Source organism: Antechinus flavipes, chromosome 2 (genome assembly GCF_016432865.1).
Source record: "Antechinus flavipes isolate AdamAnt ecotype Samford, QLD, Australia chromosome 2, AdamAnt_v2, whole genome shotgun sequence".
NCBI lineage: Eukaryota > Metazoa > Chordata > Mammalia > Dasyuromorphia > Dasyuridae > Antechinus > Antechinus flavipes.
In genome coordinates this window covers 237,818,964-237,846,790 of record NC_067399.1, presented here as the reverse complement: position 1 = coordinate 237,846,790, position 27,827 = coordinate 237,818,964, and the positions used below count along the sequence as shown (strand labels likewise).

Sequence of the window (27,827 nt, the reverse complement as noted above, 5' to 3'; positions counted from 1 at the left end):
TTATTTGCCTCAATCAATCTAGGATCAACTGCAATTTCATTAGCAGTGAAGCAACTGAAGTCTGATTATTCCATCTCCTTTTCAAGAACCTTCCATGAATCCTCACTGACTCCAGAATAAACTCTGAAGCCTTCATTCAAAGTAGATAGCTCACCACAATATCACACCAACTGCCCTTCCTAGTCTTGGCTTCCATCATCTGCATGCAAAATTACCTGCAATCTCTTTAGGCTCATCCTGTATTCTTCCATTCTGAAATCATGATATTCCTTGATTCAGAGCTACAGAGCATTAGTTAAAATATTGGCCTTAAAGTGATGATCTTTAGGGGCAATGAATGGTTTGAGATCATTGACTATTTTGCGATATAAACTCAGGTTTTCCTGACTCCAAGGCCAGTGGTATGTCCACCACATCAGGCCACTTTTTCCAGTACTGTGTGTTATTCAGATTTTATACATTTGACTTCATATAGTTTTATCATAATTTCAGACCTATTCACTTACTGATTAGATGACAAGTTTCAATCAATATTTTTACATCCTAGTACCTGTAATCATGACCATAGATTACAGAGCTTTCTTAAGCTTTATTTTTTTAAAGCTTCCTTTATAGCAAAACTCTAGAGAAGGCACAGATTCATGAATTTACTAAATTTTTTCATTGTGTTTACTGGAACACTCACCCATAGACCCACTTACCAGAAGGGAGGGCAAAGCAAATGTTGGGACTATTGAACCTGCCACCTCATTAGCAGTGCCTTGAATCAATTGAGATCACCACCCTCAGAAAGTGCCTCGAGGTATTAAAAAAGTATATAAAATATACTAGGAGTAGTAGGGGATATACTAGAGGAACTAAAAACATGTAAAGATATACTCTTCCATGTCTGAGCTCATACATGCTTCTGGGAAGGATCTGATATGGTCAAAATTGTTAATATGCAAGAATGCTTTTAGTCATAGCCATTAACAAAGGATCTAAAACACTAGTCAGTCAGTGTTTTGGGTATAGAATGGAGGTATTTGATCAAATGAAGAAGAAATTTCTTGTTGATTCCCTTATTCCTCTATTTGTACCTATTGGATATAACTGAATAGCATAATGAAATGAATAGAGGGCTTGAGTGCAATTAAAATCTCACCTCTGTCCCTACCAATGTAACTTGGCCAAATCACTTAAATTCTGTGGGTCTCAGGCTCCTCATCTGTAAAATGAGGAACTTTGAATTAGATAATTTAAGGTCCTTACTAGGTCTAAACATATGATCCCATACAGAAGAATAATTATTTAGATCAAGAGACTTCCTTCCTTAGATATGGTTGGGTTACATGACAAATGATCCTGCCTTTGAATCTGGCCAAGTCCCTTCTGACCAAGCACTGTGCATTTATCATGAAGGCAATATTCAGCCATCACAATTTCTTATTTGTTGACTATTATGATATGCTTTGCACAAAATGACATATAGTAAAGTACATCTGGCTAAGGACCAAGTAAGCATTCAGAGGCAGATTTATAATAGCTCTGTTTCTTAATTAGGAACTCCCTGTCATCTTTAAACCCAAGCCCCCCAAATTCATAGTTATGAGGGACCATTCACTCACTTGTGGCTATTTGTCCATCTTTTTTCCCTAGTCCTCCCCTAGAATAAAAAGTAAATGGTGGCTGAGCATTTAGGAGCCAGGACAGAAAAAGAAGAAAAGGATGTAGGAGTTGGCAGAGCTTGGCTTTGAGAAATCTCTATGGTTTCCAGCTGGCTTGACAACCAGAGCATCTGTTGCTTATACCTACCAAAGCTGGAGAAAATTTCCAATATGGAAGCGTATAGTGTGCCAAGAAGATTACACTTAAGAGTTAGGAGAGATCTTTTGTATCTTTGTTCTGACACCATTGGATATGTGATCTCAGGCAAGACACTTTAAGTCTATTTTGTTGACAGGGTTCTTATATTGTAAGTGGTCTATAAACAGATTTTCAGAAGCCCAAAGGAAAGATCATTGAGTTCATTGTTATGATCACAGGATCTGAGTTCCAATCTTGCTCCTGAACTAATTTATATGACCTCAGGCAAATATCTTAACCTCTCTGGGCCTTAGTTTCCTTCTTTATAAAAATGAAATAGTTGGGGAGAAGGCAGCTAAGTGGTGAAATGTGTAGAACATTGGCCCTGGAGTCAGGAGGACTGAGTTCTAATCCAGCCTCAGATACTAGATATGTACTACCTGTGTGACCTTGAGCAAGTCAAGTAACTCTAATTGCCTCCAATAAAATGAAATAATTGTTTTAGATATGATCTAAAAGGTTCCTTTCTGCTCTAGAGAGATGATCACAAAAATTTGAGTTATTCAACTTGACCTCCCAAAATGCTCACTACAAAGTAAACATTAATACACTTTATAAATATCAGTTATTATTATTCCTAGACCAGCATCTATATATTCCATATAACCAATCAGGGTAACTCGGGTTGTATGACCTCTGAAGTATCTTTTAAATATGAGATTCTAACCATATTTCATTGGCTACTTTGAGGACACGGACCAGAATGAAATTATTCCTTCATTCAAAAACATGAATGAAAGGTAGTGTACTAGTTTCTGGGTGGATGCAAAGATAAATATGAATCACTTGTTGCATTCAAAGGAAGTAGGGAAGATAAGACATGTAGATAAATAAACATACAATTGTGAAGATAAATGAGGAATAAAGGTAAAACCAAAATGTCAGGAAAGTTCAGATGGGAGAAATCACTTCTGATTAGGGGAATCAAAGAAGGCTTCATGGAAACCATGGCATTTAAGCCAAACTTGGAAGGTTGGATAAAATTTCAACAGTCAGAGTTGGTCATTCAGGAAACAGTGTGATACAAGGCACAGAAGTGGGTAAGTATTGGGTATATTGGGGGAACCACAAAGGATTTATTTGGGCTGTAGGTTAGAGAATATGAAGAGGAATAGTTGAAAACTAAAGTTGTTCTTCAAGGATCTTACATTCTATCGCAGTGGACAATGAAGACCATACTATGGAGGACTGGAAATACCAGGTTAAGAGCATTTAGCCTTCACTTGGCAGGCACTACATAGAGAAGTATTGAATGCTATTCAACAGGGAAGAGACAAGACAAAACTTGTATAGTAGGAAGTTTAACTTGGAAAGATGTATGTAGGATGGATTGCAATAGAGAATGACAAAAGGAAGAGAGATTGCTGTTTGAGAAGTAGCAACAAGTTTAAGTCTGTGACCTACTTACCTACTAGTCAGCAACTCCCAATGGTCTATCTGCAAAACCTTTAGTTTCCCCAAATTTGTGACAAATGGGGCATTTGCAGAGCTTGAGAATTTTACTCACAAGCTATAATGGGGCCTTTCTTTCACTTCTTGAAATTCTTAGTTCTCCATCAGCACCCTCCCTTACAGTTAATAGAGAGTTCTCTCTTTCTTAACATACTCTAAGATTATGAATGTTTAAGTTGGTTTCTAGATTAGACAAGGACAGAATTGTGATCAGCCTGTTGGCTACCCAGTTTTTAAGTTGTCACTATGCCAGGAGAGAGCATAATATAATAATAGATATTTGTGTAGCATTTTAAAGGTTGCTATGTGTTTCACGTTCAGTATGTCATTTGACTCACTACAACTTAAGTTATGGACTGCAACTATTATTATCCCCATTTAATAGATGAGGAAACTGAGCCTGAGACTTTAAGTCACTACCTCAAAATCCTCTAGCTAGTGGGTATCAGAAATAGGATTTGAATTCAGGTCTTAACAGCTTTGAGTCCAGCACTTGATCTACTGCACAATGCTGAGAAAAAAAAAGTTTACCCCATTTCTAACAGCTTTTAATGCATACTATAAGCAAATCACAATTTCTTTGCCCCTAGTTTCCTCATCTATAACATCTACCTAAGGGGCAGCTAAGCATGTAGTGGATAGAATGCTAGGGCTGGAATCAGGAAATCTTCATGAGTTTGAATCAGATCACCCTGAGAACTATGGGCTCCTAAGACTCAGTTGTGAAAATCAACTCATTTTGAGGGATCTGTGGTAGATATATGTATAACACATAATACATATGTGTGAATACACATGAAGCAACCAGGTGTTTCAATGGTTACAGCACTGGGTGTGGAGTCGGAAGATCTGAATTGAAATCTAGCCTCTGACACTTACTAGCTGGGTGACTCTGGACAAGTCACTTAATCTTCTTGGCCTTAATCCATTAGAGAAGGAAATGGCAAGGTTCTTCAGTAACTTTCCCCAGAAAATTCCATGGACAGTATTAGTGTGCTGTGTTATTTATATTTGTGTCCATGAGATAACAAAAGAGTCAGATACCACTGAATAACAATGTATGTATATGCACAAACACATATGCAAATATACACACAAGCATATTCATATACATGTTCACACATTTAACATGCACTTACATATCATATATACAAATTTGTTTATGTATTTTAGAAGAGATACATATTTATATATGAACTTCTTTAATACAGTACATTTTTGATAGAGAATAATATTAGTTATAATCTTAAAATTTGAGAGAAGTCCCAAGTTTGTGTCTATAACCCATGCCTTTCAGGAAAGCTGATTAACATCTTTTTTTTTTTTTAGGATTTATAATGAAGCAAAGTATATGCACTGGTTTGAGACAACATATAATATAGACCCCTAAATACCTAATCTTTTTCTTGTTCTAGATCTTTCCCTTGCCTCTTCCCCAAACCCAACAAGATGAAACAAACCCATTTGAACTGGTCTAGATGTTACAACCATCAATCTCTCTTTTAAACCTATGTACCAAATTTTAATCTATATAATGCCTGTATTGGTATCACTTTGGATATAGTTCTAAAACAAAAGCATTTTTCTCAGTCTCTATAAACCATCCTTGCCCAGAGCTGAGCACTAAGCAGACACTTCCCCTCCCACTCTAAGCCCAAGACACTGGACTCTTTTGGCACCTGTGCAACTTCCTTGAGAATCAGTCACATCCACTTTTTTGGAGAGAAGGTACTTGTGTTTAGTACAAAGTTATCCTTGATTGGTTAGAACTTTAGGTTAAAGGTATCAGTGAGGAGATTGGTTTCTTAGTTAAATAGAATGGAGCTTCATGTTGCAACATCACAGTGTAGGAAGTTTCTGGTGAGGAACAACCTGTATGGATACATGCCAATACCTTCTCTGAAAGTCACAGTCTTTACAGAGTTACCTAGAACACTGGGGGACTAAGTGATTTATCTATGGTTACATAGGTAGCATATGTCAGAGGTAAGACTTGAGCCTTCTGATTCTGTCACCAATTCTCAATTCTCTATGCTGCTCTGCCTCTCATTCATAGTCAAATAATAGTAAATTTAAATCTGTAAGAATAAAAGCGTTCCAGACAGTGGCAAGAATACTCAGTATGGCCATGGCTTTAACCATTGTTAAAACATTGTTAAAACTATCCTGTAACATCAGAACTTTCTTGCAAAAAAAAATGATGATAGAATACAGTATCAAGTCTCATAGGAGAGAATGAGAGAATGAGGAAGATTAAGAGAGCTTGGATTTAAAGAGCAGAGAAAAATGACATGATGTTCCTCAATAAGAATTAAATTTAAATTGTCTTTGAAGACCTCTTTGGAAGCAGAACATCTTTGAGATCTCTCCAGGTTGAGGTTTTATTTGTTCTTGTTGAGTAGATCTGAAGGTCAGTTATTCTGTCATCTCTCTCTTACAGAAATTCTTTTTACTGATTATCACCTTGGTCTCTTACTTAAAATCAAAATTTCAGAACTACTGATGCTTACTCATTTTGAAAGTTGTTGACTGTTTGTGATGTTGCCCCATAATTTTTCTCGTAACCTCAGACAACTTGCTGGTAAGAGGGCTGGGGAGTTCTTAGCTCTGTGGAGGCCCAGGCCCTGAGCTGGTTTCCTGAAGTCTTTAGTTTTTCATCGAATTTCAGTGAAATGTCAGGAGATTCAGCAACCTGAGTTCAATCAATGCAGCAACTAGAAGGGGCCCTAGTGAGGAGGTGGAGAAGGAGGTTAGAGGTTGAGTTTAACTGTGCATGATAAACCTCAGCCCTGCCTGATCAATTCTAAAAAGGTATAAATATCAGTGAAAGTGCTTTGTTGGAAGAGGTGGACAGGATATTCATTTTTAATACAATGTAAATTAATTAAAGAAGTATGGTGTCTACTTAGTGCTCAGCTCTGGGCAAGGGAAAGTGATGGAGACTGAGAAGAGTTAGCCATGATCTCTCTCTCCCTCTCCCTCTCCTTACCCCACTGGTTTCCTCCTCCTCTTCCTTCTCCTCCTCCTTCTCTTCCTTCTCTCTCTCTCTCTCTCTCTCTCTCTCTCTCTCTCTCTCTCTCTCTCTCTCTCTCTCTCTCTCTCTCTCTCTCTCCTCTCTCTCTCTCTCTCTTCTCTCTCATTCCCTTATTTGTCTCTGTCTCCCCCATCTCTGCCTCTGTCTCTCCCCCATTGCTATCACCCTCTATGTCTCTGTATGCAATTGGGGTTAAATGACCTACCCAGAGTCACACAATTTAAGTTTCTGAGGTTGGATTTGAACTCTCTTCCAAGAAATTTATAGTCTTGTTAGACATCATAAGCGTATATGTAGATTAAACAACAGCAGCTGGTTTGTGTGTATGGGGCAGTAGATGGCACAGAGGATAGAATTCTGGGTCTCGATTCACGAAGACTCTGGGCAAGTCATATAACCTTGTTTGTCTCAGTTTCCTCATATGCAAAATGAATTGGAAAATGAAACTATTTCAGAATCTTTGTCAAGAAAAATTCAAACAGAATTGTGAAAAGTTGGACATGACTGAACAACAACAAAAATAACAGAGTAAACAAAGAGGTGTCAATACAAGACTATATATATATGATTAAGTGTTAGTTGTATGATATATCAGATATGTTCAATCAAGTGATCATGTCTGCTTAAATTTCCTCGTCTGTAAAATGAGGAATTACACTTAATGGCCCTTCAACTCTAAAGATATAATCTTATATGTTAGAAGGAGGTATTTATATTAAATTAAGCTTTAAAAGATATATTGGTTTTGGATTAAAAGGGAAAAAAAAAGAATAGGAAAGACCATTCAAGGTATTCTGGATTCTAATAAAATTTGTTATCTAAAGTATTTTGCAGATTTCAAAGCACTAAATAAAAGGCATCATCTTTCTGACTTTGGAAAGATGGAGGCTAGAGGAGCCTATTCTAAATCTTTTCATTTTCCATGTGAGTTCCTTACTATCAAATATTCCATCTGTCAAAGATACCTACCTACTATATCTACCTTTATAGGTGTTGTATCAAATGAGATGATTGAAAGGGGAGCATTTGGGTAAAGCACTAAATCCTTATTAAGGTGGTGTTTTATAAAGGCAGTAGTTGGGAGTGGAGGCTTTTGAGATGTATCATCTAATGACTTAGAGACACTAAGTTTTTTAGGATTGTCTGGTTCCAATTTTAGCAAATCCTCCTGGGCCCCTATGAACTATAATAACGTAAAATAAAAGGGAGGGGTCCATGGAACAAACTCAAGAAGTTTAATAAGACAGCCTACATAATTTGCTTTAACTTTGAAGGCTTGGCATTACAGAACTGGGTCCTCCTGTTATCTCCACCCGTTCCTGTTAATCTAGGGCTAGACACTTGTTGCTACCTGTCTAAGAACCTTCAAGTACAAGCTTCTAGATGAAAGAAGTCTTACAGTGTAATCACACACCCTGCAGGTGTATGTTTCTCATAAGTTAGGCTGGCTCTGCAAAGGGAGCATTTTTTTTTTTTTTTTTGCATAGGGCCTCTGTCCTCCAGGAAAAGGAAGACCTCCAGGTGAGGATCTATTGGGACGATGAGGCTCACTTGCAAATCTATACATAGAAGAATATTGGGGACAAAGGAAGATAGGATCTCTTGTTGAATGATATTGGTATTGGTATGTTTGGTACCTTACTTTAACAATTATTGAGTACCTGATTTTTTACTCAAGGGCAGCAATAATATTTGGAAAAAGTTCTGATCTTTGGACCCAGACAAACAGTGTTGAAAATTTGCCTCTGCTGCTAATTACCTATATGATCTTGGTTAAGCAAATCACTTAAACTCTCTGGGCTTCCATTTTCTTCTCTTAAAAATGAGGAGATTGGACTAGACAGTATCTAATATCCTTTCTAATTCCGGCTATGATCCTAAAAGGCTGTAAATGGGTAGCATTGGGAATGATCAATTCAATAAAAAAAAAAAAAAAAAAACTTTTGAAAATGTTAAAATCTTTGGGGGATTCAAGATTTAACAAACATGAAATGATTGTTATTGCTTTTCAGTAGTGTTTAACTCTTTGTAACCCCATTTGGGATTTTCTTGGCAAAGATACTGTAGTGGTTTGCCATTTTCTTCTCTAGTTCATTTTACAGATGAAGAAACTAAGGTAAATGGCTAAATGACATGCTCCTGGTCACATGCTTAATAAGTGTTTCAGGCCAGATTTAAATTCAGGAAGTTGGCTTCTGGCCGGGCACTCTATCCTCTGCACCAACTAGCTGCCCATGAAACAATAAGAGAATGATAAAAGAAAATGTTTATTCAAGACCTAAATTATACTTGTAATTGTATAAATTGCATGGGTCATTCTAAGTGACCTGTTTTAATTATGGAATTTAGAAAAAGAAGAAAAGGCATTGTGGTTTTTGTGGACTGATTTTGAATCATATTGTGCTACAATTTATTTCTTTCCAAAGTCTGAATTTGTTCTAACAGCAAGTGTAGTTGATTTTTGTTTTAATATTTCCATTTTGTTAAAAAAAAAAAACTTATTTTGAAGTTCCTGGCTTGTGACTAACCTTGCCTTTTGGCAGAGGGTATAAGCCAAAGCTGTGATGAAGCTGCAGAATGATGAGGGAGTGAGCTGTGGTTTGTTTAGAGTGCTTTCCTGCCTGCTGTTGCTATTTTAGAAACCTTGTGGTCTCCTGTGTCTTGCTTGCTGCATGATAGATAGGGGAGGGTTAGCTGAGCTGCAACAAAATCAAATTGTGTCCAATTGGAGTAATTCAAAGTAGGAAATGTTAGATTGAAACCTTTTTTCCAAGCCCTTTATCTCAAGACAAAATGCTGCATTTGCTATAACCCTCCTGAAGCTTCAGAAACATGTGTACTCAGTCTTTTTGTCCAATATTGCTATACGATTTTATCTATCCTGTACCTAAATCCTCTATAATAAATTTCATAAGTGTTAATATAAAAATTAAAATATAATAAAAACTTAAAATTATTAGATAGTACTTTTTGAAGCATTCTCTCTCCTCAAAACAAATCTTTGCAGCAATTATTATACTTTAGAATTAGAAGGAAATAAGTATTTTTAAGTATCTAATATGTATCCAACTATGTAACAAATATTGTTTTATTTGTTTCTCACAACAACTATGGAAGATGAGTATTATTATTAACCTCATTTTGCAGTTACGTTAATTGAGTCAGAGAGAGATTAAGTAACTTGCTTAGCATCACATGGCTAGAAGCATCTGAGACCAGGTTTGAACTTATGTTTTCCTGACTCTAATTTTAGTGCTTTGCTTATAGCACTCCCTAGTTCCCTCAATGAATTTGAAGAATGAAGATTTGAGTTCAAATCCTGTCTCAGATATTACCTGGGCAAATAATTTCAGTACTCTAAATCTATGATGCTGAGGTAGCACAAATATTATTTTTCCCATTTCACAGATAATAAAACTGAGTTTCAGAGATGTTGTATCTATCTAAGCTCACAGTTATTAAATCTCAGAATCAGTACTTTTATCCAAGTCCTTTGACTCAAAAATCTCCCTGCTGCAGTATGCTCTGAATCATAGAAGACATAGATCCAGAGCCAGAAGTAGGAACCATCAAGTCTATCCTTCTCCCCTTTTTAACAGATGAGGAAACAGAGGCTCAGTAAATGTCTAAGTTAGGATTCCAAGCCAGGTCTCTCTCCAGTGTGCTTGTGCCTGCAGAGCTGTGAATATATTTATTCCACAAATTCCTTAAGAAATTCAGGACATGAAGTCACATATGGTAATCACGGTATGTTTGCAGTTACTGTGATTGTTTAGCTGTTTCCCTTGGTAAGAGCTAATAGGACATTGGCAACAATTAGTGAATCATACACTGATCTCATAATTGATACTCTAAAGACATCCAGCATGCTTGGCTCAGTTCTGTGTCATATGTAATTAACTAGCAAGCTAATCCCTAATCCAGCACCCTTAGTAGGAAATGAGTAGCATTAAAAGTAAAGTAGAATTTTCCCTCTGTTGACTGAAAACCCTAGCAAATAATAGTGGGCAAATAACAGCATCACCATTTTTAGGAACTACTTTAAATTTGATGGGCTTGTACAGAGGCCATATTCTTTTCTATACTTTCTTGTGGTTCAGTAGTCTATAGCACATATTCTAGAGTGTCCATTTCAGAACAAGTTGTGTCAAATTCGATTTTTCTAAGTGAATACATTACAGAAAAACAAAGGGAAAAAATCCCAGTAACTCAGAAGGTTTTATTCTTGGTTTCTAACATCTTTTACTCAGTGACCTTTAGGTTATAGTCTTTTTTAGTCTTAATAGTATTTTATTTCTTCCAAATACATACATAGATTTCAACATTCATTTTTGTAAGATTTTCTGTTCAAAATTTTTTCCTCCCTGTTACCTCCTCCTTTCCCAAGACAGCAAGCAAGCTAATATAGGTTAAGCATGTACAATCCTTTTAAACATTTCCATATTTGTCATGTTGTAGAAAAAAAATCAGACCAAAATGGGAAAATATAATTTTTAAAGTCTCTTTTAATTGTCTTTTAAAGACAATTTCCTCTCTGTTTTCTAATTTTAATATTGCTCTGGGCAGTGGCAACAACTTACCAGTATAAATCACTTTAAAAGTTTTCTAAACTACAAATAGACTATTTTCTCTCATTCTCATCTTCTCCAATTGAAAAAGAAAAAAAAAATCATAAAGCTTTTGTGTCAAAAATATATAGTCAAGCAAAACCAGTTCTCACGTTGAATGAGACATATGTTTGGAGGTATACAGTCTTGAATCCATTATGTCTTTGCAGGAGACTGGTAGCATATTTCATCATTTGTCCTTTGGAATTATAGGTTGGTTATTGCTTTGAGCAGAGGGCTTAAATTTTTTATAGTTGTTTGATTTTTTTGAAGAATGAAGATTTGAGTTAAAATCTTATTTTGGATATTACCTGGGCAAATCACTTCAATACTGAGCTTCAGGTTTCCCAAATGAAAGATGAAGATGCTATACTTGATTGCCTCTAAGGGGTCTTCTTGCTCTAAATCTATGATGCTGAGGTAGTACAAATATTATTTTAACTTCACAGATAATAAAACTGAGTTTCAGAGAGATTGCACCTAACCAAGCTCACGATTATTAAGCCTCAGAGTCAGCCTTATGTTCAAGTCTTTTGATTCCAAAATGCAGTCTCTTTCTGTTCCAGTAGGCTCTGAATCATAGAGGACATAGATCCAGAGCCAGAAAGAACATTAGAAACCATCAAGTCTTCCCCTCTCTCTTTTTTAACAGATGAGGAAACTGAGGCACAGTAAATGTCTAAATCGGGATTTCAAGCCTGTTCTCTCTCCACTGTGCTTCAGTGTTGTTATCATAACAATTGTTCTCCTGCTTCTGCTCACTTTATTCTGCATAATTTCTTAAAATTCTTCCTGGGTGTCTCTGAAATAGTACCTTTTGTCATTTTTTAATGGCAAGATGATATTCCATTATGTTTTATGCGATTGTTCATAGTTCATCTTCAGTCACTTGCTTTCTACTGAATTTGTTTTGGGATTGATTTTAGAGTGGAGAGTATCCTCACCCACAACCCCTACAAAAATCTATTTTATTTGATAATTGCCCTCATTTCTTAATTGGATATTTAGGGAAATAACATGACAATTGTTTTGTATAGAACAGATTCAGTTTCCTCTGTTCCAGCAAATTGTACTTTGTAGATTTTTATTAAGAGAAAATTTTTATGAGTGGCAGCATAGGGTGGCAGATATAAAACTAAGCTTTGAGCCAGGAAGACTTGGATTCAAACCCTCTTTCTATTACATCCTGACTGTATGATATAGAGTGAGTCAGTCAGTGCCCCAACAACGCCCAAAATTCAAACTGTATGCTGTTTTGAGTTTAGAGCCTTCATCTTATTGTACTACTGCCTCCTAAATTTTTCTTTTTATTTTTTTAACTTTTCTCAAAGATTGGATAACCTGATTATATATTCCTTAGGAGAAATAGCTTGAGGAAGAGGGGTAGAAGTGGCTTGATATGGCATCAATAAGGGTTTGACATCTTTGGTCTAGAAAACCAAGGATGCTTCCTTGGTCAAAGAAAAACAACAAAAGACAAAAACAAGAATAACAGCTACAAAATATTTCTCTTAACTTGCATCAAATTTCATCATATGTTGGGTGTCATGCAAACCTTGAATGAAAAAAAATCCCTTTTCAATGGCAAATAATACAACTATATTTTCCTTTATTTCTCAGGGGAGAGAGGTTGTCTTCAAAAGCCCTTTCCCCTACCAAACAACTCTTTCCTACTTGCTAGTGGATCTAAGCTCTTCTTTTTGCTCACTACTTCTTTTGACTATCATAGAATCTCCTGATGAGAGATCAATGATAAAGTACTCAAACCCAATAACTGAACAGGAAGTTGTACCTCAAAAATAAAACCCTTTGTATAAACAGTAATTTTTCTTTTTTCCCCTCAAGTTCCTGAAAAGGGCTAAGAATGGGGGATAGGATCAAGTCCCCTGATGTGACAGCAGATCATATTAGCCAGTGTGGAAATGCTGATTAGAAGATTAAAATATGGAACCTAGCCTTAAGGACCACTTAGTTCTGGTTCAATTCAATTTAACTTAAACAGTATTTAAGTTCTTACTATAAGCAAGGCTCTGTGGGAAGACATAAGGATTGAAAATAACAACCTGTTCTTAAGAAGCTAGTGGTCTATAGCCACTTTCAGCCCTATTGTTCTAGGTTCTAAAGCCGTTTTCAGGTTTGACATTTTTATTGATTCAATGTAACATTCTTTATTTTATGCTCTAAATTAGTAAATTGAGATCTAGTCTTGGAGTCAGGAGACCTGAATTTGAATCCAATCTTTCTTCAATGAAATAGATTAGAAACCTAGCAATCAGAGATTTAAAGATCGAATCTCTTCACAGTCCTTGTATTTATGTCTGTTTTCCTTTCTAGTAGTTTTACTTTGTTTTGATAACAAGAACTTGTAAAACTTAGGAAGGCCTAAAAAGATTTTTGGTTTAGCTGGCTCAAGTTTTTCCCTATAAATTTTGTAGCACCAGGATGAAGTCACTTCAAGAGAACAAGCATTTTATTAAGCATATACAATATGCCAGACTGTGCTGGGAATGCTGAAGAAGTTAAAAACAGTATTTGCTGTCAAGGAGCTCACAATCTTATGAGGAAAACAAAATGCAAACAACTATGTACAAATAAGATACATACAAGATCCTCTGGGGTTGGTCTCAGAGGAAATGTGCTGGGATTAAGAAAGACTAGAAAGGCTTTTTGTAGAAGGTGACACTTTAGCTGAGACTTGAAGGAAACCAGGGGAGCAGAGAGGCAGAGATGAGGAAGGAGAGAGGCCCAAGCATGAGGAACAGCCAGCGAAACTGCCCAGAGCTCGCAAGAATTGTGTCTTATTCAAGGAATAGCAAATGCCAGAGAGAAGCCCTCTACTTTAGAAGTATAACGAGCATCTGAAGGCTCATTAATAATACATTGCCACAAACACTTGCTTTCTACTGGGACTCTGAAACCATCCTGCTATATTGATCAGGTTCTGAAAACCTTTCAGCAGTCACTTGTCTATTCTAGTCTCTCCTCTGTGAAATCTTTTTGATCCACCTTCCCCACTCCCTTCAAATGTTTGTGTTCTCTGTGTCCTCAAATCTCCTTATATTCTCCTCTGTTCATGTTCTATTTCCTAATAGAATGTAAACTCCTTAAGGACAGGTATTTTATTGTTTTTTCTTTGTGTCTCCAGCACCTAGCATAGTGCCTTAAACATAGAAAGTACTTCATAAATGTTAAAATAAATTGAATTTTGAAATGCAGTGTTGTCATTTCAGAATCAAATAGTTCTCCTGTTTTTGCCTACATGAGAAAAGCTGTATTTCATTGTGAGATTTTTCAGTAAATAGACTCCTTTTCACTTTATCCCCTTGACAATTTATGTCAAATTAAATGTATCTGGGGGGGAAAAGTACTATAGATGGCTGCCTAACAGGAGGGTGACACAAAAGAACTGGGCACTGGGGATCTCTTAGCCATTCTGATTGCCAATGAAATTGCTCTATTACACTGGGAAAGAGAGTATATCCAAATATTTTTATTGAACCTGTGGATTGAACCCATTTGGATTTTTGAAAAACATAAAAGAGAAAGCAAGGTCTTGGCTTACCACATATCCACAAATGGTCATGAAGAATTATTAACACTTTCCTGTCCATTAGAAATCAAACAATGTCAGAGATAAAGTAGTCTTAGAATACAGAATGTCAGAATTAGGAGAGTCCTTAGAACATAGAATATTAATGCTATTAGTGTCTTAAGAAAATACAATGTCAGAGCTGGGAGGGAGCTTAGAAGGAAGAATGTTAAAGAACACAGAATGTTAGATTTGGGATGTTAGAGCATCAGAACTTGAAGGGTCCTTAGAGGTCATTTGGCCCAATCTTCCTCATTTTAGCTCTTTTCAGTTGAGCATATTATATAAGCCTTACCTTAGGAGAAAAGTTCTGGTGCTTATAAGCACTAGTCATCTGGTAATAAAAAATAGGTTTTCCTATGAGTTCAGAGGCAGTTAAACTGCTCCTTCACTGGTTTTTGCCTTATTTTGGTGATTAGGCACATCCTCTAATGAGTAATTACTATTTTGTAAAATCTTCTAAAGAATTTTGGTTATAATTACGTAGGATAAGTTTAATGAAGTCATATCCTTGTTTAATGGGGGTTTTGCTTAATGAATTCATTCAATTCAACAAATATTTGTTGAGCATCTATTATATCCAAGAATCTGTGGCTATATAGTAAAAAAAAATCAAGCAGAAATATAGCCTTTGTGTATACTCTGAAGAATGTCACTTGCTCATTTCAAGATCATAGGATGTGGATACGGAGCTAGGAGAGATCATGGAGGTCATTTAGCCTGCCTCCTAATTTTTGTATTTAAATCAGGAAGGCATCATAGACTTTGAGCTGGAAGGAACCTTAGTGGTCATCTATACCAACTTTTTTTTTTTTTTTTTTTTGCATGTGACAAAACTGCAACTTGAAGGCATTAAATAACTTAGCCAAGATCATATAGGTGGGCACTTCTGGGAGTCAAATTCAGAACCATTGACTCCAAAAATAGTATTCTTTCCATTGTATCACAGATCTTTGAGGTCACCTAGTCCAACCCTATCTTTTTGGAGATAAATATGCAGCATTCACTACTTGTCCCATACACATTCCATAGCACAAGAGACAGTACACATTGGAGACTCCAATATTTCAGAAATAGTTGGAAGGACAGAGCTCATTACAAATTGGTCTTATTTAAAACACATATTTTGCCCCCTTGAAGATCTTGCCCCTTGAAGATGTTTTTAAAGATAGACACTAATGTATCAGGGACAAATGTATTAGGCACTATTTCTCTCCTTGAAATAAATTTCTGATTTACATGACTGCATTAACAATAATTGTTCCAAACAAAATTTGGACCATGTATAAAAGAAATAAAATTGTAATAATATCTTTAAACTTTGTACCTAAAGATGTGATTAAATACACTTTTCTGAGCCAACCTTTGAAAAGATGTGCATATGTTATAATGATTAAAATTACAATAAAAGTGAGGTACAAATTTGAAAGATTAAATCAGGAAACACTTCTTTTGTTACTTTTAAAAAAATTATCTCTTTATTCTTATATTACCATATAAAATAAGAACTTTGAGCTTGTTCATATTATCTGTGAAAAACAGGAAGGAAATATGCCGAGTCTTAAGAATTTGCATGACTTTAGTGGTTATATCAGTATAAAGAAGGAAGCAGGGCCCATATTTATCATAACTTCATAGAATTCTCAAGAATAATTAAATGTAAGCAGGTCTCCAAATGCATTTTCTGTTTCTATTGACATGAACCAAGTGTCAGAATGTATCTTTAAGGTACTGATGTTGAGAACCTTAATGTGAGACTGAACAAATTGATTACTTCTCTGAGACTCAGTAGATCCAGTTCATGAAATGAGGACTTGAGCCAAAAATTCATTGCAGATTTAGAAGTTTATGACTGAATGAAATTATAATTCTACAAAGATAGTGCTGCCATATATGACCAGATTCTATAAAGCCATATTCCTGGTCATATCAACACTCCCAAATTTCCAGCTTTTGTGAATTGCTTTTATAACCAACTCTCTAGTTTCAGTAATTGCTTTCGTGATCTACATAGCTGGTAAAAATTTAAAAAAAAAAAAAAAAAAAGGCAAACATGGCACTGAATCTGGCTTCCAAATGGTCAGTAGTTAAGTTTTGTCTGGGATCCATAATGGTTTGGAAGAAAGCATGGCATAGTGGATATGGGACTGGCCCTGGAACTAGAAAGATTTAGATTGAGCTCTGCCTTTGACACCTATTATCTGTGTGACCATGGACTAATTGCTTTGTATCTTAGTCCCTACACAACTCTAGAAGATTTCAAGTTATAAAACAGTCACTGATCTGCATTGGTAGAAGCTGTTTCTACCCCAGGAGACTCCTGCAGTCAGTCAGTCAGTCAATAAATATTTATTAAGCATCAAATATGTGCCAGTCACCGTGCTAAGTGTTAAGGATACTACACCAGTGAAATTCCAAGCCTGGGCAAAACTTCATGGCTCAGACAAAGAGACGCCAATTTGACTTGCAAAATGTGGCATGAGTTGCAAAAGTAACAAAGGTCAAAGGTGATTTTTTTTCTCAAAAATGGTTTTGCAAATCTTTTTCAGAGCTGATAGATACACACCTTAGCTGGATACAAAACATAATATGAAACAGAATGACTGTGATCTTTGATACAAGAATTCAAAGTTAAAGGTAACCAACATTTTCTGCCTTTTTCTCCAGCTGTGTGTTTTCTTAACCTTTTTTTTCCTCCAAAAAGGCTCTCATGCCATGTGTTCCCATGGATTAAAGACAATGTATTATTATTATTTCCTTTTCATCTTCAAGAATGTAGCTTATAGACAAACATTATGGGGGGATATGATACTGGAAATTGCATGCTTCTTTAAATGGCACCCTTTTCTATGACCCGCTAACTATCATGGGTCAAGAGAACCTGTACACGTATTTGTTTTGCAAATGCAGATCAAACTTATCTTAACTTTAGAAGCTTGTAGCTGAGGGCCTCTCTCTATTTGCATGTGTTTCACCAGTGTCCTCTGTATTCAGTCAAGAAAGTTCCATGGCTATCAATGGGGTTTTTACCTGTGGGGGAAAAAAAACCTATAAATGAATAGGGCCCTTGGCTAGGTACAAAAAGAAACTGGGTTTCATTGAAACCAGGGATTTCCCTAAACAACCATTGCCAATTTCTGGTCAGCTTTATTTAGATGATTTGTTTTGGGGATTTTGTTGAGAATCTTATTTTCACGTATGCACCCTTTTTGACTCAGAAAACTCTGTCTCCATACTAACCTTCTTACAGTAGAAAGGATTCCTCTACAATCTTCTTTTACAAAGCTCTTCACTCAGGAGTTTCTGGGGTTTTTAATTGGCCAGATGGGGATAGTATTTTCTAGTATACTATTTCTCTTATTTGGATACAGCTTGTGAAGCCTAAATTCTAGGAGATTATAAAATCTCACCCTGAGTTGAAGTTGTCTTCTATTTTTTAGATGTAAAAGCTACTCTTAATTATCCATGGTCTTCACCTATATATATATATTTTTAACCTGGTCAATTGTCTTAGAGCTAATTTTTGCCTCTGAAATGGCTCGCTATCCCCTGCCATCTCATCCCAACTACATACCAGGATCCTGTGAGCCACAGTGTGTACCCTGAGCAAATTCATCTTCCTTTCAGTATTATTTTGAAAAAAAATCATATCATGAAACCCAAAGTCAAATAAGAAAAGTTTTAGGATTAGCCTTACATAAGCATGAATAATTGAAAGTTGGCTATATGTTTCAAGTTACCTTTTCTCTAGTGAAAAGAAAACTGGATTAGGAGTTGGAAGTCCTGGGCACCAAATCTCACTCCACTTCTTACTTACTTGTGTGACTTGAGACAAATCCTTTCCCTTTTTTCTCTCTGTAAAATGACGACGCTAAAAGCTGATCTCTAAAGTTTCTTATCGCTCTCTATCCCATAATCCTAGGAAGACGTCCCAGGACATATGTCACAAAAGCTTTTCATTAGTTTGCACATGAAAGTTCCTCTTGAATGGAAGTAACTTTGTAGAAGCGACAAAGAACTGACCTTTCCTTCCATGGGGCTTGCATTGACATGCCAGCCACATGCAATTTAATTCAATTCAATTCAGCCAGCATTTATTAAACACTCACTATGTGGCAGGCACTGGACTAGCTGGGATAAAGACTAAGTCAACATGAAATTTTAAAATAATGGGCAGCTAGGTGGTACAGTGAATGGAACACTGAGTTCAATTTGGCCTCACACACTTACTAGCTGCATGATCCTGGGAAAGTTACTTAATGCTAATTAGCTTCTAAAAATGGCACTATGCTAAGCTTTGGGAATACAAATAAAAGCAAAAACAGTCTTTGCCCTCAAGGAGTCGACGTTCCAATGATGGAGATTTCATGCATACGTATATATTATATATGTGTGTGTGTGCACATATATGTATACATATGCATATAGAAACATAAACACACATATTTATACACATAGTAGATGATAGATCTCAGAGGGTAAGCTATTAATTGCTGGAAAACTTTTTGGTGTAATGTTGGATTTGAACTGAGTTTTGATGGAAGTCAGGGAAAGTATGAGGCAGAGATGAGAATAGAGAACCACAGCTTGGCAGCAGCTATCGAAAAGATATGGAGAAGAGACGTGGAGGGTCACGTGGGAGGAATGGAAAATAGGCCAATGTAGTTGGATCAGACAAAAAGAAATGGTCCTTGTCCTCGGGGAGCTTACATTCTGGTGGGGGTGGGAGGAAGGGAACAACATGTACACAAGTAAGAAAATACAAAATTAATGTGAAGTAATTTTGGGGGGGTTCAGAAAGCCTGCCTTGAAGGAAGCTGGAGATCTAAGAAACAAAGGTGAAGAGGGGAGGGTATTCCCAATACTTACAAAAGGCACTGAGGTAGAAGAAAAAATGGGGTGCATGAGGAAACTTCAAGTAGGCCACTTTGACTGGAAGGCAAGAAAGTAAAGGTGACTAATGTGAAATGGCCTAGAGAAATAGGTAGGAGGAAATTTATGAAAGGTTTCAAGACCAAGCTTAGGTATTTTTACCTTGGGAGCTCCAGGCCTAGGGAGTCCATGAAGCTTCTCAAACAGGGGAATTGAAAAAGCCTTCCGATTCATGAGACTAGACAGCCTGAGTTCCCTTCCACATCTCAGGTTTTATGAGAAAGTATATTTCAAAAATCTGGAAGCCTGGCTCCAGCCTGTTTGCCACCAAAGCCCCATGAATACCATATCTTGCACTTATCCTTTTGTTGTAATGCCTTGAACAATGTTTTTAGAGGTAGTGGGGTTGGTATAGTGTTTTTCTTCAAAATTCTACAATCCCTTATCTCAAGATGAATGTTATCATGTGCATGGTGAATTTCTTAGAAATATTTGGTTACCAAGTATCTCATCTGATTAGAATTATTTTATATCATATATTCTATTGATCCAATTATAGGTTACCCCTGAGTGAAAGCCCTACTCTTGAAATAAAATATCTTTGAAAGAAATAAATAAAAGGAAGGCATATACTGAAAAATAATACACATAATAGTATATTTATTTTTTTTAAAGCAGATCTATCTTGGAAAAATCTTTTTTTTCTAAAAGAATAAATAAGATTTTGTTTTGTTATAAATGAAAGATACCATTCAAGTTTGGGGGAGCCTAGCTAGGAAAATGGGGAGGAGCTAAATATAATCTAGTCATTTCCATTTGTCCTCTGACCCATTTTCTCCATCCCACTTCTAGGGTCAAACTGTCACTCAACTGATAGACTTGCACACTCCTGTTCCTTAGATGATGTAGATCAATTTCCCTTCCCTTCTCACTTCTTCATTGACACTGAGTTCCTCATTGCCACCACTGAGCAGTAGCCCCCGTATGTCAGACACGGGAACACTTGGGAATCTTCCCCTCTGTAAGATTCCTCTCCAGATTTAGGAATGTTGGGGCCAGGAGAAAGACAATGATCAAATAACCTTGGTAGGAAAATGTTAGAGAAATTATGCTCAGAACATGAGTTAAAACCATATTTAGTTTTTACATAAGACTTGGAGAAAGCAAAGGAAGAATGGCATCTCGTCAGATCAATACAGTAATGTTTCAGATGATCAGCATGGTTTAAGGCTATTATTATTAAGTAATTTTTTTTAACATGAAATAACAAAGGACCTTCTAAAGTTGCCATCTGTTTCTCAAATGATCCATATACTCCTTGAGTTGTCTAGAGATAATTCTCTAAATCAGAGATGGTTCTTTAGAGGTAGGCAGAAAAAAGATTCAGGGACCCCTGAACTCTGGTTGAGGATGGTTCTTCCTACAGATTAAAAGCTGTAAAAAAATATATATATATATGTAAAATGATGGGAAGAACAGATTTTGGTCACTGAAAAACTGGTAATTGCTTTCCTAGTAACAAAGAGTAGTCCTCAGATACCTTCATTCTCAGCCCAAATCCTATTTCTTTATTTTGACATTTTTACTCAACACATTGGGAAATAAAGATTCACAGTGTTTTGGGGGAGGTAAAAGGAGAAGCCCTTGTCCTATCAGGAAACCCTTCTAAATTAGGTTCCCTTCTCCTCCTCCCACTTTGTTGCCTCTCACCCATGCTCCTGTCTGACAGATAAGGAGTGATTGGATCACAGAATGGGGGCTTGATGAAGAGACTAATTTTAACTCAAAGAACTTTCACTTTGCCTCACTCACTCCTTTGCTCAAAGCTAGTTGGACCAAAATTCTGTGAGCTGTGTCTCTAGTCCAGACCCTTAGTTGTATCCAAGTAGATTATTTTAAAGGTGTTCTAGTAGGTGCAGCTAGGTAGTGCAGTGGATAGAGTACTAGCCCTGAAGTCAGGAGGACCTGAGTTCCAATATGGCCTCAGAAACTTAACACTGCCTAGTTGTTAAGTGGACAAGTCATTTAACCTGAATTGCCTCGGGGGGGGGGGGGGCGGAAAGTGTACTTTTAGGTTTTGTTGCCACTGTCTTTTTCCTTGCTTCCTTTTTACCGCTGGCAGGATCATCTTTCTTATGTAAAGTTATCCTTTTAGCTTAGCATCCAAGGCCTTAAACAATTTGGTATTACCTTATCATTCCAAACATTTCATGTAAGTGCCTCCTATTTTCTTTGTATGTTAGATGGAAAATTCATTGAAAAGTGTATTTGCTATGTGCCAGGCACTCTGCTAAGAATATTAATACAAATATAAGCAAAAATAAGGATAGTCCTTGCTGTTAATGGGGTGAGACAATACATAAAATGGACAATAAAGACTGGCATGAACGTTTTCTTAAATGAAAGTTCTGAGGAGAAACTCACTAATTAGAGGAGGAGGTTTTAAAAGTGGAGGCATCTTCCAGGATGAGAAGATTGCTGAGGAATGGTGAAATCCAGTGAATCAGGAGTCCTGGACCTTTCTCTCTTTTTTGACATGCCATAACTCTTCCACCTTTGAAATTCTGTTCACGCTCTCCCTGGTAGTAGAAAGTCTTTCCCAAATCCATTGCCCACTACTTGTTGAAATCAATCTTTAAAGATTAAATTAAATGCCCATTCACTTACTTCATGTAACTCTCTCAGATTTTTCAACTTGATAAGGGCTTTCCACTTATCTTGCCCTACCACTGCTTCAGACCTCACATAGATTACCACATAATCATTCTGAATGATTTTAAAAAAATTTTATTTTATAATAACTTTTTATTGACAGAACCCATGCCAGGATATTTTTTTTACAACATTATCCCTTGCTGTTCTGATTTTTCCCCTCCCTCCTTCCACCCCCTCCCCCAGATGACAAGCAGTCCTTTACATGTTAAATAGGTTATAGTATATCCTAGATACAATATATGTTTGCAGAACCAAACAGTTCTCTTGTCACGCAGGGAGAATTGGATTCAGAAGGTATAAATAACCCGGGAAGAAAAACCAAAATGCAAATTGTTTACATTCATTTCCCAGTGTTCTTTCTCTGGGTGTAGCTGTTTCTGTCCATCATTGATCAATTGGAACTGAGTTAAATCTCTTTGTTGAAGAAATCCACTTCCATTAGAATACATGCTCATACAGTATTGTTGTTGAGGTATATAATGATCTCCTGGTTCTGCTCATTTCACTCAGCATCAGTTCATGTAAGTCTCGCCAGTCCTCTCTGTATTCATCCTGCTGGTCATTCCTTACAGAACAATAATATTCCATAACGTTCATATACCACAATTTACTCAGCCATTCTCCAATGGATGGGCATCCATTCATTTTCCAGCTTCTAGCCACTACAAACAGGGCTGCCACAAACGTTCTGGCACATACAAGTTCCTTTCCCTTCTTTAGCATTTCTTTGAGATATAAGCCCAGTAGTAACACTGCTGGATCAAAGAGTACGCACAGTTTGATAACTTTTTGTGCATAATTCCAGATTGCTCTCCAGAATGGTTGGATTCGGAATGATTTTTAATAGTTATTTTTATCCATGTCATTGCTTCCTACTGGATAAGCAGCTTCAAGGAGCAGGATTTGGGTCTTATATAATTCTTTACTCTTTTCAATGCCTAATCTAATACTCTGCACATAGTAAGCACTAAATAAATGTTTGTACAAGTCAGACTAATTGAACTGGATCCCAAAATGAATTCCATAGTCTTTATCATTATCTAATTTCTTATTCTTATTGTTTGGGCCAATTCCATTCTTTTCACAATGGGTTCAATTTAGAAGAATAATAGTTGAGAGGCAGGCAGCTCGATGCCACAGAAAACAAGCTTGGATTTGGTGCCAGAAAAACTAGGTGAAAATCCAAACTTTCCTACCTGTGTGACCAAGGTCAAATTCCTCCCTTCCCCTTAGCCTTCTTCTACAGAGATACTGAGGTTACTTCCTCTGCAAAATGGGGAGGTAGAACTTTCATCTTTAAGTCTTAGAAGTGAATTAGAAAAATTACTTGTCTTCCCAGGGAATCATATCTAGGATAACTTGGTGAATTTGTTCTTGATCTTAGTGCTTAAAGGATCCCATTTTCTATGATCCCTCTCCAAAAATAAGTTCATCCTTAGAGTTTTGCCAAATTTGCTAGAGAAAATGATACCAAGTGCTGGACCCAAAATATGACAGTCTCCCAAGAAAGTCCAAGTTTCTCAGCTATGAAAGTCTGAAGTTCCCATGCCCCCTAATTTGAAAATGCAGAACTAAAAATGCAATAAAATGAAGTAAGAGACAAATGTCTAGGAAGGGGAATTTGGAAGAGGAACAAGACTAACCTGCTCCCACCCTTTGGGAAGGATGTGCTAGTGAATGTATAACAATCAGCTCTTTGGAAAAAATGTGTACATATTATACATTTTTAAAAGTTTAATCTTCATTACTTCATTACTAATATTGAAGTCTAAATACTCAAAAAAGCAAGAAAGAAAAGCAAAAAAAAAGCCCTGATTTATAGCATTTGCCAATTTCCAAGGTGTAAATGCTCACACTGAAAGTTAAAAATTGACTCTCTTAAATAAGATTGAAATGTTTCCACCTCATCCCTGGTACAATTTGGCTATGGATTTATGAGAAGAAATGCCACACATAGATTTTTAAATGGGGCCATTCTGGAAATATATTTGTTAATTCATCGATAAGTATTTATTAAGCATCTACTATGAACAAGGAAAGAGTCATAAACTCCTCTTTTTTTTTTCTTTTAAAGAGACTGATAAGATCATAGGATTTAGGACTTAGAGGGCTTCCTTTTAAGGCCTGGAGAGGGAGAATTATACAAGTAATTAGTAGCAGGGTTAAATTTGAATCTGGGACCTCTGACTTGAAGTCTTGGTCATACCTGGCCTAAGTTCAATAAATACTCATTTGTTTTTTTAAAAGAAATTAATTAATTAATTGAAATTGATTAATTGATTTATTTATCTATTTTTTGGCATTAATGTTTTTAAACTTTTGAATTCTAAATTCTCTTCCCTCCCCTGTCCATCGATAAGTTAAGTAATATATTATCAATTATACACATGAAATTATGCAAAGCATATTTCTATATTAGCCATGTTACCAAAAAAAGGCAACAAAAATAAAGTAAAAAAAATATGCTTCAATCTTTACTCAGAATTCACCAGTTCTCTCTCTGGCAGGAGATAGAATTTTTTCATCATAGGTCCTTTGGAATTGTCTTGAATCATTGTCTTGATCAGAATAGGGGAATCTTTCATAGTTGATCAGCTTTACAATATTGCTATTGCTGGGTACAATGTTGTTCTGGATCTGAACAAGGAGTTATTTTTGAGTGCCTGCTTTGAGCAAAACCCCTTCACTTTACTAGATCATTCCAAACTTCCATTACACTGGGGATGGATGGGAAATTACTGCAGCAAAAAGTGTGCTTCAAGTGTGTATTCTTTCTATTCAATCACAAAACCTAAGTCCTACTTTGAACCCAGGGGGAACATAAACTTTAAAGAGAAGATAGTTCAGTTTAGCAAAAAAAAAATGTATTTACTCTTGGATAGACCCAAGTTCAAATCCTGAATCTTATACTTATTAGCTCTGAGCCTTGGGAAAAATGATTTCAGTTTCCTCATATGTAGAGTGAAGCAAATAATACTGAGGAATAGTTATGAGGAAAGTTCCTTAAAGCCTTTAAAACACTATTTAAATGGAAGTTATTAGAATTATATCATAAAGAATTTTAAAAACAACTTTAAGCAGTTTTACTATGCTTCTTACATTGGGGTTGTATACCTATATTCAAGGTGGGGGAAAATGTTTTTAAAATTTGCATAAATTAGAGGAATAAAGCTCATTCAGAGCTATATACATTCTTCTCTTTCTGATCTCCAGCAAAATTACCCCCATAAAAACCAAATCCAAAAAACCCTCATAGAAGGCATCATCATTATAATATTAACCCTAATTCTGTTTTTTTCTTTCTATCTTTCTTTTTCCTGAGGCAGTTGGGGTTAAGTGACTTGCCCAGGGTCACACAGTTAGGAAGTGTTAAGTGTCTGAGACAGATCTGAACTCAGACCTTCTTGACTTCAGGGCTGGTGCTCTATCCACTGGGACATCTATTTGCCCCTCTAATTCAGTTTCAAATGAGATGATATGTGGTATTTTGCAAACCTTAAGATGCTATATAAATGCTAGTGATTGTTATTATTTTCCAGCTAAGGAAATGGAGGTTGAGAGAGTGACTTATTCACATTAGGGTCACTTTCTGACTCTTGAGTCCAGTTTCTACAGGGCCAAAACTACTTCTCTGTATTCAAAATGAGACCTTAATGAGGCTTTACCAAGAGGGCAAACTAACCCTTGAGCTCCAAATAGTCCAGAATAGTGCTGTAGAAAAGGGCCAATATGGTTTAGGAAAAAGCATACTAGTTTAGTAATCACCAGTTTCTACTTTCAAATCTTATATTCGAATGTAGCATTAGTCATTTTGAATTTCATTTGCTTCATGTAATGTGGGTTAGAATACATAGAAAAATAGATAAAATTCCTTGTAATTAGAGCTATTCCAAAGTAGAGTAGACTATCTCCAGAGGTCTTGAGTTTTCCACACTTGGAAAGCTTTGCACATTATAGGTACTCACAAAATAACTCTTAATTCAATAAAATTAAGTATGATAAGAAAACTTTGGGTTTCAAATCAAAGGATTTGGATTCAAATCTTAGCTCCTATTACTACAAGTAGAGGTAGTTGACCCTGTGTCAGGTGTGCTGCAAAGAGTATTCCTACCCTGTTAGGAATTACATTAGGTAATTTTTGAGGTCTTTGAAGAAGATTTTCAGAAATTAAGTGCTGAAATATTAAATGTCATAGATATTTGCTGATACTTATCCAGGACAATAGGGAATGATGGTTATAATGCTCTGGTAGTGCTCTAAACAATACTATTTTTCTCACAGAAATATTTTGCTTTTCCAAATTAAATTTTTTTTTCCAAAAAATGAAAACCCACCTCTTCCTCTCCCTGTCTCATTGTGAAAAAAAAAAACACAGAAAAACAAAGACCCTCTTATAAGCTGGTATAATCAAAACAAAACAAATTCCAGCTTCTTTTAATAGTATTGATCCTTAGCTGAGAGGATCAGAAAAGATGAGCCAAAAGAAAAAAGAAGAAACCCAATACAGTTTGTATGTGAGGTTAGAGGATGTGGGTTTAAATTCTTGTTCTGTTGCTTTCAACATGTGTCACCCTAAACAAACCATTTTTTTCTTCTCTGGATCTCTGTTTCCTCTCTTGTTAAAAGGGGATTAGATCATATGATTTCTACAGTTCCATTGAGCTCCAAATTCTAAAGCAATTTCCTTGGGAGATGTTTAAGGGACAGAAGCCTTGCCTGTCGCAAATTCCCATCCCATTCCAATTGTATTTGGTGTTTCCTGGATCAGTGGCTATGTCCTGGCTATGATGTAGTCATTTGGATCCTAGTAGTGACTGCTGGCCAAGCACGTTAGGCTAAGCAGAGGTTTCCAAAAGTTCATTTTCATATAAGTAGCTCTACTGAATCTCCCCCGTTCATTCAACAAATAGTTGTGCAGCAACCTTAGGTACAAAATTCTATTTAGAGGCTGAAGGGAAAGAGCAATGATAATTAATCTAGGATTCCTATTCTCAAGGAGTTCCTGGCTAAGTACAGGGCATGAGACAGAGACATATAACTACAAAGTAAATTAGGCCTGAAGTGCATGGGGCTGTACAAAGCGGGTACTGCAAGAGAATGAGTCATCCAATTCTCTGTTAATGTAAAGCATCTGGGCTGGCAGGCAAAATGCCTCCTTTTACGTTCTTATATTCCAGGCTTCAATTTTAGACCCAGGGGCTGCAGTTACAACCACTTTGTCAGAACTGGCCTCTGTACAATTGACAACATGGGAGGAGTCAGTAGGCACCTTGCCACAAAAGTCATTTATTGCTCAGATAGTAATGAGTGATTTGGGTCCTTAGGTCTGCTTAATAGTTTGATACATACAAATACTACAGTTTTTTTTTACACTCTTATCTGGCAGATAGTGAATACTTTCTAAGGAATAAACCTGCTTATAATGATAAACTTTATAAACTTGCTGATTGATTGGTTCTTCTTCACTGGTAATGATTTCAATGATTCTCCTCAACCTTGGCAACAGGAGAGGTGAGGACTAACGTTCTACGATTGAGGAAAATGAAATCTGGAGTGAGTCACAAGAGTTAGAATTTGCCACTGGATTTACATTAAACATCTGCATTGCAGTTCAGAAGTCTTACGAGTGTTTGAATTCTGGGGGCCATATCAAAATTAATTAAGAGGTTGCTTCCCTTCCTCTTCCCTGGATGAACCAATCAACAAGAACAAC

The 27,827-nt window shown here is 36.3% G+C and overlaps 1 protein-coding gene across 3 annotated transcripts in view; it reads left to right on the top strand.

Moving 5' to 3' along the window:
• The window catches only part of NFATC2 (nuclear factor of activated T cells 2), a 188,211-nt gene that overhangs the window by 137,738 nt on the left and 22,646 nt on the right, over positions 1 to 27,827 (top strand). Inside the window, exon 10 of one of the 3 annotated variants that reach the window (XM_051976606.1) lies at positions 17,077 to 17,164. The exons of the other annotated variants lie outside the window; for them this stretch is intronic. Within the exon in view, the coding sequence (XP_051832566.1) occupies positions 17,077 to 17,120 (44 nt within the window). The 3' untranslated portion in view covers positions 17,121 to 17,164. The remainder of the gene's footprint in view (positions 1 to 17,076; positions 17,165 to 27,827) is intronic. 3 annotated transcript variants of the gene reach the window in all.